Source organism: Neodiprion lecontei, chromosome 1 (genome assembly GCF_021901455.1).
Source record: "Neodiprion lecontei isolate iyNeoLeco1 chromosome 1, iyNeoLeco1.1, whole genome shotgun sequence".
In the NCBI taxonomy this organism is placed as follows: Eukaryota; Metazoa; Arthropoda; class Insecta; order Hymenoptera; family Diprionidae; genus Neodiprion; species Neodiprion lecontei.
The window spans coordinates 5,041,210-5,059,277 of NC_060260.1; the positions used below are offsets into that span (position 1 = coordinate 5,041,210).

The 18,068-nt window shown below is 37.4% G+C and overlaps 1 protein-coding gene across 1 annotated transcript in view; it reads right to left on the bottom strand.

Moving 5' to 3' along the window:
• Positions 1-4,338: 4,338 nt before the first annotated feature.
• Positions 4,339-18,068, bottom strand: part of LOC107224303 (sestrin-3) — a 126,699-nt gene continuing 112,969 nt past the window's right edge. Inside the window, exons 6-11 of the mRNA XM_046745515.1 lie at positions 11,658-11,828; positions 8,531-8,713; positions 7,771-8,020; positions 7,396-7,658; positions 6,909-7,283; positions 4,339-6,705 (exon numbers count right to left, since the gene is read on the bottom strand). Of these exons, the coding sequence (XP_046601471.1) occupies positions 6,619-6,705; positions 6,909-7,283; positions 7,396-7,658; positions 7,771-8,020; positions 8,531-8,713; positions 11,658-11,828 (1,329 nt within the window). The 3' untranslated portion in view covers positions 4,339-6,618. The remainder of the gene's footprint in view (positions 6,706-6,908; positions 7,284-7,395; positions 7,659-7,770; positions 8,021-8,530; positions 8,714-11,657; positions 11,829-18,068) is intronic.

The window sequence follows — 18,068 nt, forward strand, 5'->3', positions numbered from 1 at the left end:
AAAGTGCTGGAATAAATTAATTGTGGCACTATTCCGACGTAATTTTGCGAGAGAAATCGATTGGGCGCAGTCCCAATACGCTGCGATCAACGCATCGAAAGTTACAGCCAAAAAACGAAAACCTGAATTTTCGACATTTTTCAGCAGGTGCTTTTTTCCTCGTATCTTCTCTCCCGTTGATCCCACGCTCCTTTTGCTGCGTTTTCTGAGTTCCTTGGGGTCCAATTGGTCGGGAAAGAGTCATACGAATCAATTCTGAGACGAAAAATTTTTTGGTCAAAAAAAAAGGAAGGTTAACCCCTTTGTATTTTTGGCGAAAATTTTCGCGATTTTCAAAAGTGCTGGAATAAATTAATTGTGGCACTATTCCGACGTAATTTTGCGAGAGAAATCGATTGGGCGCAGTCCCAATACGCTGCGATCAACGCATCGAAAGTTACAGCCAAAAAACGAAAACCTGAATTTTCGACATTTTTCAGCAGGTGCTTTTTTCCTCGTATCTTCTCTCCCGTTGATCCCACGCTCCTTTTGCTGCGTTTTCTGAGTTCCTTGGGGTCCAATTGGTCGGGAAAGAGTCATACGAATCAATTCTGAGACGAAAAATTTTTTGGTCAAAAAAAAAGGAAGGTTAACCCCTTTGTATTTTTGGCGAAAATTTTCGCGATTTTCAAAAGTGCTGGAATAAATTAATTGTGGCACTATTCCGACGTAATTTTGCGAGAGAAATCGATTGGGCGCAGTCCCAATACGCTGCGATCAACGCATCGAAAGTTACAGCCAAAAAACGAAAACCTGAATTTTCGACATTTTTCAGCAGGTGCTTTTTTCCTCGTATCTTCTCTCCCGTTGATCCCACGCTCCTTTTGCTGCGTTTTCTGAGTTCCTTGGGGTCCAATTGGTCGGGAAAGAGTCATACGAATCAATTCTGAGACGAAAAATTTTTTGGTCAAAAAAAAAGGAAGGTTAACCCCTTTGTATTTTTGGCGAAAATTTTCGCGATTTTCAAAAGTGCTGGAATAAATTAATTGTGGCACTATTCCGACGTAATTTTGCGAGAGAAATCGATTGGGCGCAGTCCCAATACGCTGCGATCAACGCATCGAAAGTTACAGCCAAAAAACGAAAACCTGAATTTTCGACATTTTTCAGCAGGTGCTTTTTTCCTCGTATCTTCTCTCCCGTTGATCCCACGCTCCTTTTGCTGCGTTTTCTGAGTTCCTTGGGGTCCAATTGGTCGGGAAAGAGTCATACGAATCAATTCTGAGACGAAAAATTTTTTGGTCAAAAAAAAAGGAAGGTTAACCCCTTTGTATTTTTGGCGAAAATTTTCGCGATTTTCAAAAGTGCTGGAATAAATTAATTGTGGCACTATTCCGACGTAATTTTGCGAGAGAAATCGATTGGGCGCAGTCCCAATACGCCGCGATCAACGCATCGAAAGTTACAGCCAAAAAACGAAAACCTGAATTTTCGACATTTTTCAGCAGGTGCTTTTTTCCTCGTATCTTCTCTCCCGTTGATCCCACGCTCCTTTTGCTGCGTTTTCTGAGTTCCTTGGGGTCCAATTGGTCGGGAAAGAGTCATACGAATCAATTCTGAGACGAAAAATTTTTTGGTCAAAAAAAAAGGAAGGTTAACCCCTTTGTATTTTTGGCGAAAATTTTCGCGATTTTCAAAAGTGCTGGAATAAATTAATTGTGGCACTATTCCGACGTAATTTTGCGAGAGAAATCGATTGGGCGCAGTCCCAATACGCCGCGATCAACGCATCGAAAGTTACAGCCAAAAAACGAAAACCTGAATTTTCGACATTTTTCAGCAGGTGCTTTTTTCCTCGTATCTTCTCTTCCGTTGATCCCACGCTCCTTTTGCTGCGTTTTCTGAGTTCCTTGGGGTCCAATTGGTCGGGAAAGGGTCATCCCAATCGAATCCGAGACAATCAGTACTCGCATAAAAAAGATGTGAATAAGTTTGTCATACGAAACAACTAGACGCGTTAAACTGGAAAAAGAATCGTTAGCATCACGTCACATCAAAATAAGTCAGGAAAGGGTGATTCAGGAAGAAAATGACACCCAGGACTTGTTCTCCTCTTTTACATAACATCATTTATTCAGGGAGCAAAATAAATGATAAATAACGTATCACTTATACGAAATTATAAAATTTCTTAAAGTTCATTACTCAATACAATATAAAATAAATCACATCACATGACGACCCTTGTCCGATCCGATTGCTTCCTCGTTCCCACTAAAACACAAAGCTAGAATCAAAATCTATTCATTTACCCTGCGACACCAACGAATCGTAGGCAAGGTTAGACTATGACCGCAAGGTTTAACCAAGCCATGAAACGCGAAATCGCGGTACAAAAAGACCACTGATTCTGATGTAACTAATTAATCCGTAATTTGAAAGTTAACGAGGATGCATATTCAATCGGACAAAAATGGTATCAACCGGCAATTGTGTGACTACAGCATTGCATATCATACAGGATTCAACATGTTTCGGGAAATAAAGTGCAATCGGTTCAGTAATCGGTAGGGTTAGATCATCAAATTACATTTCAGTTATCACACAATCACTCCACTGCTGTGAGACGTATAATAAACAGGCTTTGTGACTTTAAAAGGTGGGTCTTCTCTCCATGTTTGCGATGTATCGCCAAGACGACAAGCGTCCTCTTTTGTCTCATTTGTTTGAAGCTCTGCCATTTTGCGCAAAACTTGGCCAGAGGTCGACATTTCTTTTGTATACTTAAAACGAATATCGAGCGAAGGCAGAGGCTCGAGGGTGGCGTAATAGCTGTTGATCACAAATGAACGTACATATACCCACACCTCACTAGGTTACGAAACATACTTATATTATACATATACATATTCTGTATAGTGGTATGTACACATACCGTATATACATACATATCACTATATGTTGTAATTTTATATATTTCTATAGTTGAAGGAGTATGCTCGACCCGAGAGTTCAAAGTCCAGCACACGCAAATCAATTGTTATAAAAAAATATAGAAGGCTAAAATGCTGACTACATCGCGAGTCAGTGGGTTATACAAATTACAAATTGATACTTTTTTGACCTACAATAAATTACAATTGATAAAACTTATAAACGTTATACATATTCTAAAATCGAGTTAATTATTTTCTTCATCTGCGTATCCATCCAAACTGTTTGCTCGTCTTTCTTCCACAGATACGGGTTTTTTCACACCTCTCGCCAGACAATATATCTGGCAAGTCAGTTGCATGCTTGGAAAATTAACAGAAGGGAGAAATTCTCATGCTCAATATAGAAGATGTACAAAATTTTGACTCATTTGTTTCGACAGAAAAATGCTACACATGTGTTGGGTTACAATATCTTCACATTCATCCAACTGGCCGTAAAAGCTAGCTCCAATGATTTAGAGTAATATTTATGGAAGGAGGTTCGGTGGTAACACGTTCATTTGCCTACGTGGAACTAAATATTAAAAATACGATGCACGTCAACCATCAATAATAGTACTCGTATTTCAAATTTAGACAAACACTTCTATCGGAGTAAAACTTTAGTATATTTTCAGTAATACGCGATTTAAGAAATTTATTGTAATGCTAGTGAGAAAAATAATTACTATTATCGTCGTTCATCAAATGAAAAAACTTGTGACATTATTCAGACAGTATCGAAAACGAGAATCCATGGTAGTTGACGCGATGAAACACTAGTCAGAGAATAATTAAAATCAATACATCAATATAATGATAAAAATGCATAAAACGCGGCCCAATTACTAAATAAATAAAAAGAGATTTTTTCGAGGAATAAAAGTGAACTGATGCAATCAAAATTATCCAAGTTATAATACTTGTTCGGTAAATTAGACATTTACTTTTGCCTCGTCAAGATAGCACCGAACGTTATAATTAGACTCAAGCCATTATTTATCATTCATTGCTCTCCGTTGAACATCTTTCTTTTGAAATCATTAGTTAAATGCTGGAAACCGTTCAAGAAATAAAACATTGGTCTATAATCCGTATAATGAATATTGATGTATCTTTTTCTCGCGTTAATGGTTGATATGTTAATTTCCCTATTTATTTATATAGTCAATCAGTTCATGTGAATATATTATATTTTGTTTTATTTCATTATTTTAAAAAAATGATCAGGTTGTATATCGTTTAAAATATTGATTTTTGGTCAATTTTGGTCAAAATTTTGCATTCCTCCATCAACAACGTTATAACAGGATCGAATATTTATTGTCAACCAATCATTACGGATGCACCCGCTTCAAACAAATTTTATTAATTTACTCAATGGTCACGTTTCGTTAATCAAATGGATTACTATTACTATGTATGGATTACTAGTTGTGTTTGTCATTCTTTCTTCCATTTTTTTTTTAACGCAGCACACGAATGTAATTTATGATTAGACTTTAGAACATAGACGCTCACTTAGACAATACCCTATACATACTATATACCTTATTCGATTTGTTAATTATATTTAATCAGTTGATTCGTTAGATTTTTGTTTTGTTCCTTCATGAGTTTCATTGATATATATTTATGTGCGATTAATGATTAACATATACGTTCAAATTCTCAATATCGAATACGCTAATATACAGTGTATTGCGTATACGGATACTGCTTTGATGAAGATGCATAATTCGTAAATTTTTGCGCCACGTTAAATGTTTCACGTTTCACTTGAGGAAATCTATGTTTGATTCGCTTTTTTTTTTTAATAATATCCTTACATGGATCAGCAGCTGACTGTCCTCAACCGCCTTATCATTATTACTATTATTGTTAGTCGTATCATTGTTATTCGTAAGACTTGCGTGTGCAGGTTCCTAAAATGATTCACGCGTGGATAGCGTTTACAGTTGTAGTTTTCAATTTCCATTCATCGAACGTTGTCTTAGAGTGTATTATCCAAAGGCATAAGATTCGTTGATTGGTCTAACCATTACAGGTCATGTTACAATTTTAAACTCTATTATTGGTAGCAAAAGGCGATGCAATTTGAACAACTCGACCTGTAGTTTTAAGTGTTTAAACAACTAAATTACAGTTGACGACGGCCAGCTCTTTTCTTTCCTGAACATATTTCACATCAAATTTTTACATTCACACATAGTATAACATAATATCAGTATTGTATTTGAGGGTTGTATTTATTATATTTCTAGTCAGAAATGAATGGATCCATTTATATTTACAGTGCATTTCTTCGGCCTGGAGAACAAAATAATATGATGTACCCGACTGTATTGAATGTTTTCTATTATCACCTCCGGGCCCATGATACAATTTTAACGATTTAATACGACTGTCCTTCGTTTTTCCACTTGCTTCTAATTTCACCCAGTAAAATATATCTTCACAATAACTCTTCTAGCCCACAATTTTTATACATTGTTTTCATTATTTCTAATTGCATTTTATTGTTGTCAAGTTTTGTTTTCTTCGTATAATATGGCGACAATGACGATGACGACGACGATGAGAGAGGATAAAAAATTGTAGAATAAAAAAATTAAAAAAAAGTACATAAATTAAAATAATTCACGATGACTTCTATAGTCCAAGCGCGGTTTTGCGGGATCAGTCAAAATTAGATGTTGGAACGATTGGGTCCGATTTGTGTAGTTCAAATCAATCTAAGATAGTATTTGCATTCGTGACCTGTCGTCAAGTCGTGAATAAAGAATTTACAACAGGGTGGGAACTCTATGTTTGTTCGTTAGATCGACGCCAAATTCGTTTTAAAAATAATAGAGGCGTAGTTTATCATTTTCATTAAAATTAATATTGTTATTATCAAATACGTTAAAATATTTAAACTAATTGTGACAGCACTGAAGCTGATCTTCTTTTATTTTCTCCTTGTTTTTCTTAAATTTGAATATTTGATTTTAATTCACTTTCATTACATGCCCACACGCTGAAGGATATATATTTCATTCTGTTGAACAGTTTCAAAAGAATAATACGTTTAAAAAGTGATTAGCAACGCAGCTACATCATAATGCAAGATTAGCTGCTCACAAGGTAGGTTTGAAACAACAACCTTTGACTCGCTTTAGTCACAGCTAGAAATAAAAAGGATCCCTGCAGAAGTCGGTGCGATAAATATTCACGCTCAAGACGGCAATATAAATCGCCAAATACTAGATGAAATATCTTTTATTTCCTTACTGAAAACGGTACCCACGCGTATGCAACAATCTTATCGAGAATCGACGACGATGATTTCATGGTCTTCTCAGGTTTCCTTGTCCATCACCTTCGGCTTCCTCATTTTCTCTTTATTCTTATTCTTTAAACAAAAGCCTATATAGCTTGACGTACCCCACTATCTTCGGTAGAAGCTTTTTGTTAATATTTAAGGATCGAACAATTTATCCTTCTATATGTATGTAATCAACATGTGTTTATAGATGCACAGCATATCACGAAACGACACGGCACAGCACAGAGGTGTGATTGTGATCCCAGGAACGAAATCTTGTCCTCGACGGTACGTGAAAATTCGTTGTTTTCCTTGCATTTATTAGAGTAGGCCGAGTCGACTATGTCCAGAACCGTATTAGGTCATGTAACGCATCACGGCGCGAAGTGCATACAACAGTTCAGCTTGCATACGAGCTTCCAGGATCATAAGATTCACATGAATCTGAAAGAAAAATATTTCTCGTATCAAAGATGAGTATGAAAATGCGATAACCGGCGTATGCGATTCAAATCAGAAATCGGAAAGTAAACCGATACTAAATCGAATTACGTAAAATCTCTACGATGTAAGTAATTAGCTGAGAAATTGACAATTTGGAATCCCAGTGCAGCTAAAAACTTTATCCGATCGAAGTTGTTTCTTACCTTTTCACTATGCTTGAACTCCCTCATAACGCGATCGTAATCCCTCTTGGTGACCCGTTCCGGATAGCATACAGCGCTTTTGATAAAAGTTTTCAGACTCCTCTCGAGCAGCTGATTGACCTCATTGTAGTCGTAATCGTCGTGCCTTATCCCAAACATGCACTGTATGTAATTCCATATCGCGCGTCTGAAACGCGACGTGTCGACTTTGCTGTGAGTCCCCATTGTGTAGTAGGTTAAATTGTAAGCAGTTTTGAATTTGTCGTCCAACAGATTCCCAACGTCGTTGTACAACCGGTTCACCAATGAATAACCGTGATCGTCCCAGGAATAATCCTGGACACGAAACGTCGGTATATCGTTCAGCTGTCCGCGCTGTTGGATCAAAAATAAGCGCGAGATTAGAGAATATCAAGAAAAAGGATTCAGAATCGCAGAGTAAAATTATTACGATTGTAAGTGAAATAAAAAAGAGTCATTTTTGTACCTTGGCAAAATCTTGATAGATGAACGTCGGATCGTCTATGAAAAGGCCGATGTCGGAGTCGAGAACGGAGCTTCGTTGCGGTGCGGCAGTCAATTCCGCAGACTGCGACTCAACGGTTTCAAAACGTTTCGACAGTTCCTCCTGGGTTATTTGATAGGACTCGGATTTTTCCGACAAACGTTTCATACGTTCCATCAGAGTCTCAACGCCAACTTCCTGTTCACCAAGTATGCTAGGCGAGGGTGGAGGCGACGGCATATTGTCTGCGATATCGAATACGGGAAATACCATCAGAGATGCGAATGGAACTTCGTACAATCATAAATCATCGCCCAAAAGTATGGAGCAAACAAGAGACCAATGCCAAAAACTCACCAGTCTTATCGGTACTTCCGGGTATTTTGGTCGGACTACTGCTCGGCACCTTGATATCCTTAACCGGCTGTACGTTTTTTCCATTATCCTTACCGCTGCATTCCTTGTAGTGATGACCCGAACTGCTGTCTAGCTCCTCGTTTATACCGCATGAGAATACGAACGATGATAACGAGTGAAAGTGGGCTAACAGCACTATGGCATGAACAACTTCAGCCAGGGACCAATTGTCCGCGCCTTTCGTAAGTTTCTGCAAAATTTACATTCAGATTAAGAAGGAACGATTATATTTATCCTAGGTTCTTGCGATGTTTCAAGAAGAATGAAAAAAAATGTACATTTTCATCGGACAATCTTGCAATGTCACAACAGTATAACAATAATAATAATTATCACAGTATACAATCGTGAAGAGATGACGATAAGTTATGGCATTAAAATGACCTCGTCAACATTCGAATAATTAGTTACGCAATTTAAAGAATTCAAGAAATTAACCAGTAAGTATTCTAAATTACTCACATACCGCAATAAGTTATACTATAGAGAGTTTTAGACTAATTGTAAGTCCAGTGTCTGGTTAACATTATTTCATCAACAATGGATAGATTAATTTCTTACATATAAATATAATCGAAGACAAGAAAATTTCTATCGTTGAAAGAATTATGGAAGTTTCATCGTGAATTCATCACTTCCACTTTCTGAAAATTGTCTTTGCAATAAAAGGTAAAATCGTAATAAAATCATCGTGGCTTACCTCTATGTGAGTTTTATTTAACAACCAAGGTCGATGAGCCAGAATTTTGTTGATCTCGTACAGGTCCTGAAGTTTGCTCGGTATGGATTTGAGACCTTGAAGCCAGGACGAGGCACCTCCTTGGAGTAGGAATTCGCCCTTTTGCAAATTTATCAAATAGCTGCATTGGTGCCTTCCAGCGGCCTGTTGGCAAACCCATAACATAAATGTTAACGATATTTTCTCCACCTGGTTTTCTATTTTAATCATAAAACGTATCCTTCATTTTATCACTTCTCCTCAATAATGAAAGTAGATTGTGAGGAAAAGGGCATATAATTTCGATAATAATCAACAATAAATAATCCATAAACATTTATCCGCGCACGCAGGCAGGCATGCAAAGTGTAGGTACAATCATTTTTCGCAGTAAACATGTTTACTGCTGTGGCTCGTAAAGGGCTATAAAAAAAAAGTAAATTGCAAGAGAAAAATTGCTCGCTAATACAATAACGACTCGTTTATTTCCCCTCAGCCCTTTGCAAAGGTCATAGTTAATGCGATTTCCTACATTGCGATCGAGATAAGAATTTAACGATCGAGTTCATAGCTTCAATGCGGGATGTTTTTTTTTTTTTTTTTATATCATTGACATGATTTATATAAATTTAAAACATTCTTGAAATGTTAAATGAATTATCGCTCATTTTGAATTGATAGTATGATGGAAAAGCTGGCCTCCAAGTTTAACGAAAAATAAAATGTAAAAAGAAAAAAATAATCAAAACATCCGCTAATCGGGACTGCAAAATTAAAATTAATTACACCAACTAATGATCGTAACTGTTAAACATGAAATATAATGATTTTCGTTTCGGTGTACATGATACATAAATCATACTAAATCTTATTTTTCACCAGAGACATGATAAGACACGTGCCATTTTAACGATTGACGCGAGTATTATATTGTTAGCAAAGTCAGCATGTTTCGAACGAATAAGAAGAAGAATAAGAAGATGCGGGAAAATTTACACCTGTCCGCGTGCGTACGTTTGTATGCCTGCAGTTTTACATTCAGAAATATGAAATGCTTAGTTGGTCTTTGTTTTTCCATCCTAATAACATACGTGCAAAGATTAATTGCATCCGAACTTGCCAACTAGTCTTCCTTTTTTCAATGAACTCCGTATACGATTAATTTTTCTCAAAACGTCAAAAGAAGGCAAATTACAAAGGTAAAAATAAGAGTTGAAAAAAAAAGCTCTCGACTATTGTCTTTTAAAGGCAAGAGGGATAGAAAACCGCGATGCCAAGTTCATCGTTGTACATTATTAAATAACTGCACCATTAAAATAACCGTAAGTATTTTCATGACATAATCTGCGTGTATAATCACAATCCTAGTCGGCAACCGTGCATTGGAACATGTTAGCATGTAAAAAAAAATATTACATAAAGCATTGAAATATCTTCATTTACCCAGTGTCTGACAACAATGATTGTAGATAAATTAGTTATTTCAAGACCGTAATTATACATAGAGGTGATAAGACGATAAGCTATTTTTTTTATTATAACCCCCCCCCCCCCCCCCCCTCCCCAAACCCCATTTGTGAAATTTTTTTTTTCACCACTTCTTTTCTCGTTACGTATACACATGCGCATGTGGATGTGTGACCCGCATATTTGACCAAATTGATAACATATCAAGGACAAAAAATGGGGGGGGGAGGGGGGAATTGTACCATATTATTCTTCACGCGTTTCCTTACGGTAAGTGTATCTAGGCAGAATTGCAGAGCGAAGCAGCAAGTGCGCTTTGATCTAAATCGTGTTGCGATTTTCTCATCGTATGGTACAAAGGAACAAAGCGTATAAAGCTTCTTTGTTCTTCTATCTCAAAGACGTTTGTTCATTTAACGTATTTTAAAATGGAATAGAAAAATTGCTCGTTATCGTTATAGAGCAGTACGGATAAATGAGAATTGAACAGTGAATAACAACGAAACTTGCACAAGTTATGAGCAACGAAAATTTCTCAACGCGATATTGTAAGAGCCAAAAATTTGTCTCTAAAACTCGAGTGGAAAAAAGAGAGGGTCATTAATTCCCATTAAAATACGAAAGCTGATTCGTAGGTACTTGCTTAATCGTACGGTCATCGTTGTGAGAACTTTTTACTGGAAGTAAAAGCACTTCGATAAATTAGATAATTGCTCGCAAGACGGTTTTTTTCCTATACACACACATACGTTGTTAGAGGCGAGATTGGAGGATTCCGTGGCTGATACTTGAGGCTAATTTTAAGCGTACCGGCCACCGTACAACAATATTTGAAAACTATATCGTAACTAGGTTAACGATGTCTCTTATCAGCATTATAAGTAACGACAATTGATTCACGTTTGCGCACAGTTTTTTGTGTCATATTGTATAGGCGTATGACAAGCAAGTGTATTTTTCCACCCAGAGAACCTGCGCAAGGCGCACACACGCGCACACGCGAGATCGATTAGATACATGCCTACGTATGATACTAGAAACAAAAGAAGGAGACCGTTTGATCGATTTATTTTTTTAATTTTTATTTTATTTTTTTATTTATAAATACTTTTCATGCTTTTGATACAGCTTTTTTGCTCCTTTTGCCCCGCCAGAATTCAATTCGTTTTGGTGTGTTTGACAAGCGAATAGATGTTTCAACGTTAATATTGTGCCTGAATCACGTGAGTGTATAACGCATATTACATCGCACGAAGAAGGACGATTCTCTTTTGCAACTTGTAACAATATCTCGGTTATACAACAAAACTTATCGGGAGACAATAAAAAAAAATCACTAACGATTAAAATTTAATAACCTTTCGTCGTTTCAGGCCTCCTTGAGATTTATACCCTTTAATTTTCCGTAGAACTAACAGTTGTATAAAAATGTGTGTCGCACGCGTCTTTACGTTTGTTCCTTATAATATCACAAGGCTTAGAGCGCTATATTTTTTTTTTTATTTATATTTGAAACTAAAACAGACAATTGTGCGCTCCAAAACAAAAAATCTCTTTCACTCCGATTCGTATTAGTTTTAACGTGAAATTTTCAACAATTAATTAACATACGTGTACATATAGAGAGAGAGTTTAAACTCACCATGATGGCGATTAGATGGCGATAATCGTATGGGAGGGGCCCATCGCCACGCAAAATGAAATGTTGGGTGCGAAGAAAGTGTTCCAAGTACGTTGGGTGCCCAGCCATCACACGAGATACATGATCGAGTCTATTGTTTTGCAAGAATGCGTCCATCAACAGCATGTGAGCCTGAAACCATAAAAGGGGTAAAGAATTGACGTTAGAAATTAACCATATATTGCAATACCTCTTACATTATCTTATTACTAGCTTATTCTCGCTACATCGATCACAAGTTTTTTTATCTTTCCTTTCTCTTCCAATTTCAGCGGCACTGTAAGCGAATTAAGAGGCACGTAAAATAACATATGGTATGTAAATACGTTAAAAACATTGTATTGTGTTAAATATACGATAAGACGTGTTCGAAGAACGCATAGCATTTATTAAATAAAAGTTTGACATTATAGTGTGGAATATTTAAACCTGTCATTTAGCTCTAATACTCGATGCATTGACATTATTGCTTCGCATACGGGCCAAGCTTTTTTTCCCTTGCCCCCTTCCCTCTCTTATTTTCGTTGTGGAAATGATTGGTAAACCAATTTTTTTGTCCACCTGCACATGCTATTAGACACTCTTTGCTTCTAAGAGAGCAACGAACTAGGTCGGTGAACTTTACCGACCTATCGTTGTTTGTTTTTCCCTTCATTCTATTTACTCTTATCTGTTTAATTTTTTTTTTTTCTTCTTTTTCTACCCATTACCCAGCGATGCGTTTTTCTAACTGTACACTCGAACGTTTCGAAAGGCGAAGCATTATCAACAAATCGGGGATACAAAACAGCGTTCGAATGGCATACTGTTTTTCCCCCCTCTCAATTATCGAACAAGTACGACAAATTTTACAAAAATTTGATCCAACAACCGTATTGAATTTGCGTGCATAATTTGAGAGATTCATCGGTGAGAAAATAATGATGAAAATAAGTGAATAAATGAATATGGAAGAGTAGCGTCGAAACTGCATGACTTTTGTGTGTTTGATATAAGATATATAATACAAACGTGCGGGCAATATTAATTTTCCAATACGACATACCGAAATATCGTACAATCAGACGCGACGCGATGCATATCCACGTTTTTATACATGTAATATACAGGTATGTCGTACTTGTCACAACGCAATATACATTATACATGTACAAGTTTCGCGACGTCAGACTTTCGCCGTACATAACACGCGTATCAAAACTGCTCCGTTTACACATGAATATACATATAACATAATGTACAACAACACAGAGATGATGCAATCCAAATACCCAGTTGCGGGAGACTGTCAAGTAGATATTACTACAGTACAGTAAATAGATTGTTGGTAGTAACAGACACTCGTAACAAGTATCTACGTACCGTCAAAAAGTTCCAAGTAACTTTAAAGTCCGATGAACGAATGAGAAGAAAAAAAAAAAGAAAAAAATTCTTCCTCAGATCCTTTAATTCGAAGAAGACACGACGAATGAAAATGACGACAAGATGTTCGACTAGAATGACGTTTTTAGTACGGCCTGTAATAAATACCGCACTGTACCGATGTGTGGAGTGAGTGAGACAGAGAGACAGCGGTGATCCAGCAATTCCAAGTAAATCCGCGACCAGCTCAACATAACATTAAATATATGAGATAGGCATACGTACGTAGGTCGAAATTATAACACGGGTAAGAGTTTCTCGGGTTTCTCGTGCGGTTTGTCAACCTCTCCCTCCCAATCGCCCGGCTAAGTCAAGGAATGTAAATAGAGAGGGGAATTTGACGACGAGACGCGAAACGAAACTGCCGGCACGAGTATTGAATAAGCGGTAGGAGAAATCAGCTGATTCGCAAACTGTGTAACGGAAGTCTCAAGACTGCGTTTCGACCGTTCGGTGCATTCGTCGTGTTGTAACTTTAGGCGCCACTTGACGCACACAAACGCAAACGCAAACACCTCTTATAACCGTATACCGTATATTTCGTCTACAAATGTTGAACTTCAAAATATCTCATTTCACAATACGAAAGTACAATACAAGTACATACATGTATACGCTTATTCATCAAGTACCGATCGAAGCTGATCTATCTATTCCTACAACACCTACTCGGCGTAAAAAAAATTCAAATGGTCACCAACTGTAACGACAAGGATTTTATAAATTACATGGATATACCCAATAATATGCCGTAAACACGGTCGTATTCGCATTTCGTGGCGAGGAGAAACGACACTTGTGTACCAAAGATTTCGCATATCGGTGAAAAGATACGGTTGACAAGAATATGTACCTGATCAAGCGTTTGTCCCGAAATTTAGACAAAAATTTAACAATTGTCGATTCTGTGTAATTTTCACCACGGTTAAGATTCTTCATTATTATTTTTTTGCACGTTTTTTGTTTGTCTTTTTTTTCTTTCTTTTTTTTGTCCAATTAACGTGTTTGCTATAACGTTCGTCCTCAAACGCGTGTGTTTCAAGTTTTGCGAGAGCATGACAAATGGCATTCCGAGATTCAAAAATAGAAACTATTCGCGCGTACGAAAACGTAACGTTTGCGTAAAATTTGATTGCCTCGATTCCATCTTGCAGATTATTGCAACGAAATTTATTACCAGCCGAGTGCCCTGTTATAACACATCGCGACATGAGTCAAATTATATTGTATGCGCACGAGTACGAGTCATAGAACGATTCCGAAACTGGATTTTAACCGTAGTCAAACAAACGGAGCGAAAAAAAAAGATTTTTTGAATTTAAAAAGCTTGAAATGAGGGAGAGAAAAAAAAAACATAACGAGACTCGTTTATATTCTACAAAACGTGAACATTTTTTTTTTAACGTGTCAATAAATTAGTTAGAGAATCGAGGAAATAAAAACGAAGGAGAAAAAGGTGAGGCTAAAATGTCCGAACACGCATGTTATAAGTATACGAAAATAACTAAATTTCGAGAATCGGATCCAACTCTCACAGTGTGCCTAAAACGGCCTTAAACTTGTTTGTCTCGACTACATTACGTTATCAGTTGTTTAAGTATCTAATATTCCGATTTATTACCGTCTTCATTTTTCGTTATATTATTTGATAAAGAGAAAAATAATCAGAAAGCGAAGTAAAAACTATTCCACGACAAGAGAAACAACATCGAGATTTTATCACTTCTACAATTATAAATTGCCGTCGAATCCATCCAGCAACAAAGTTATTATATACAATAAGCCGGATGAAAGAGAAAAAAAATATTGTCATCTTGCGTGTGAAATTCGATCAAATTGAAATTCCGCGGTTTCACGGATATCCTGTACGGTGCATCGGAGATTGGAAAAACGAAATTTGCCAAGCAAAAGGATTTGACGAGGTGGGAGGGAGGGGGGAGAAAAAAGAAAAACAAGTGACGTCAAGCGCGAATATGCTCCAACAATTTTGTTTTGGCACGGAGGCTTGGCAGATCGCCTTTGAAAAGAAGATCTCTTTGGCTTTGAGGACGATTAAAAGCCAACTCGTAAAGCGGCTGCGTGACGCAAGCGGGCCGATTTGGTTAGCTCATTCGGCTATAGTACGAACTCGTTCTCCTTTTTTTTTTATTTTTCTATAATTTTTTTATCACTCTTCATCGTTTCGATTACTCGTGCACGTATATCTCGCCATCAATTTTTACAACTTGTCAAGTAACACCGTGTACGGTACATTAACCATCGTCGTCGTCATCATCGGCGTTGGCCACCCACTCGATCGTCGATGAATAAAAAAATAAATAAACAAATAAATAAAACAACATTATACGAACGGACATCCGTATTATACACATAGAGTAGATATAACTATTATCTCGTGTTAAGTATAAAAGTAACGACAAAAATTACACATGTAACACACGAAACGTGTACACACAATTAAAAAAATATACTCGCACGCTAGTAACGACGCGTATTTTTCCACATCTCGTTATCCTCGTCGTTATCAAAATCTGTTGCCCCGTTGAGTTTTATGAACGCCGCAAGAAAACAAAATAAATAAATACATAATAAACAAATAGATTAAAAAGAAGCGAAAGAAAGAAGACAAAATCACAGCTTTCCAACTATTCGTTTTACACGGTCAGCAGGTACGTTGTTTTCACCCTTTGCTTGCCGCGCAATATTTGAATTTTTATCGCGGACGCGCACCACAAACTCAATTCGTCCATTACACATCACATCGCATCACATCACATCACATCACCTTGCGCGCCTGCATAGACATCGGATTTTATAGTTAGAGCTGCCTCTCTGTCCAATCGTCACTGACCGAGGTATGTATGTACGTACTTATATATATATATATGTACGACAGATACCTGCATCCGGGTACCGCAGGGACAGAAATTCAATTGGCTTCTTTTCCCCGTACCGAATACGAAGAACGTTGCCAAATGGTAATTGCAACGAAAGTAGGACTCTATCGCGAAATCGCGTACAATGAGATTTGGCATTAATCCCCGCGCGATTCATCGGCAGCAGACCAAACTCTAAGTCTAAGTCTAAGTCTAAGTCGTCCGAGTTAAGTGCAGGTATAACAAACTTATCCGAGAGTCGTTCGTACAATTAAATATAAATACATGCAGAGGTATGAAGTTCAAGAAATCGGGATCTCGGTATTAGCTTAATACTTTTTACACGCTGATAGGAAAACGCATGAAAAAACACACACCCCACAACGTCGATATTGATTGTAAAATAACGAATCGGTAACACCGAAACTAACATGTGAAATACATGAAAAATTGCTCAACTCCGACGAATGCAAAACGGTATCAACCACATTTGTACGTTCTGTAATACATGATATTATCATACATACATACCGTAACGTCGCAGGGGATATAGTGCATACGATGCAGCTTTTTGCCGATATAGATACGCGTATTTCATACAAACGTTACAGAGAGAGAGAGAGAGAGAGAGAGAGAAAGAGAGAGAGATATCTGCGAGGCACGTGAATTTATTTATTCGCTTTCTCAAAATTACATAACGTGTATACAGTTTGAATGTCTGGCGTTCCTCTTCTACGCATACGAGGAGAATGAACACCCTGTACATCGTAGAACGTTTTTTCTCTCTTTCTCAGATCAGTCGTATATCTCGGTTTGCGTCTCAGGGTCTCGATATCAGGTTAAAAAAAGATACGGCCATTCGAGCGCGTGTGTGTGTGTGTGTGTAGGCCATGCGTACAAGTCTCTCTATTAAAATTAATGTACTTGTTTATAAGCGAGCTTCGAGAGAGGAGTTAAGGAGTACAATAGATACACCTAAATCCGTTCTCGTCGAAGTCGTCTCTCTCTCTCTCTCTCTCTCTCTCTCTCTCTCTCTCTCTCTCTCTCTCTCTCTCTCTCTCTCTCTCTCTCTCTCTCTTGCAAAACTGCAGCAGCCGACCTTACAACAATGTTCGAATGCTGGCGAATAGGTGTAAGGTGTACAGACGCCTTTCAGCTGATTCCAAGTACGTACTATAGAACGGTAAGAACAAGCAAGAGACCACCACCGAGATCTCGCTTTATTTTATCTCCCGCTATCTTTCTTTTCCTCTCTTTGCCTTGGATTCAACACTCGTACACAGCCACTGCAGTGTTGCAGCCTCGCGTTATCTTGAATCGCGTTTACCGAAAGCTGCTGCTGCTGCTGCTGCGGTCCGAACTGCAAATCCAGTCTTCGTCGTTGCATGCTTAGGGACGTTCCTTGCCAAATCGACAAACTTTCATTCCGAACCGTATTAGGTATCTGGGATGCGATTTTTTCATTCATATCGTACGTTTTTCTTTACAACGAAGCCGAAGTTAGCAGCCAGACGTGTTAAAATTTTTCGAAATAGAAAAATACGGTTTAGTTTTGTACCAACAACGTTACAAAAGTATCAGGGAGTCCAAGGTGTTTGACAAAATTTTGATTCTTGGACTTCACTAACTCATTCGAATGAACGATAGAACGTTTGGCTGCTAGCTCAAGTATCGTTTCTTTGAGCCGGCACGCCGTTTTCATCGCTTCTTTTCTTTTCATTTTTCTCAGAATGATCTTGAGTAAATTATTTCCTCGAGTCTTAGATCGACCGCGATTCTTCGGTTTACAGAACTCGAGCGATCGATAGGTATTTAAAAAATTTTCTAAAGCTGTGTATAATTTATCCAAATGATTTCAACGAATTTCCAATATTTTGTAAACACAACTTTGACCTATAATGGAATTAAATTCGAGTCAATTTATCCGGAAAATTGAATGTTTACGGTCTATTTCCATAATCATCGTTACGTACGATATATACTTGTATTTTTCTAATTCTCCAAGGTTATAAGTCTAAAATTTCAACACCGGTTCCTTTAATATAAACGCTTTGGGGAGACAGAAATCAATGCA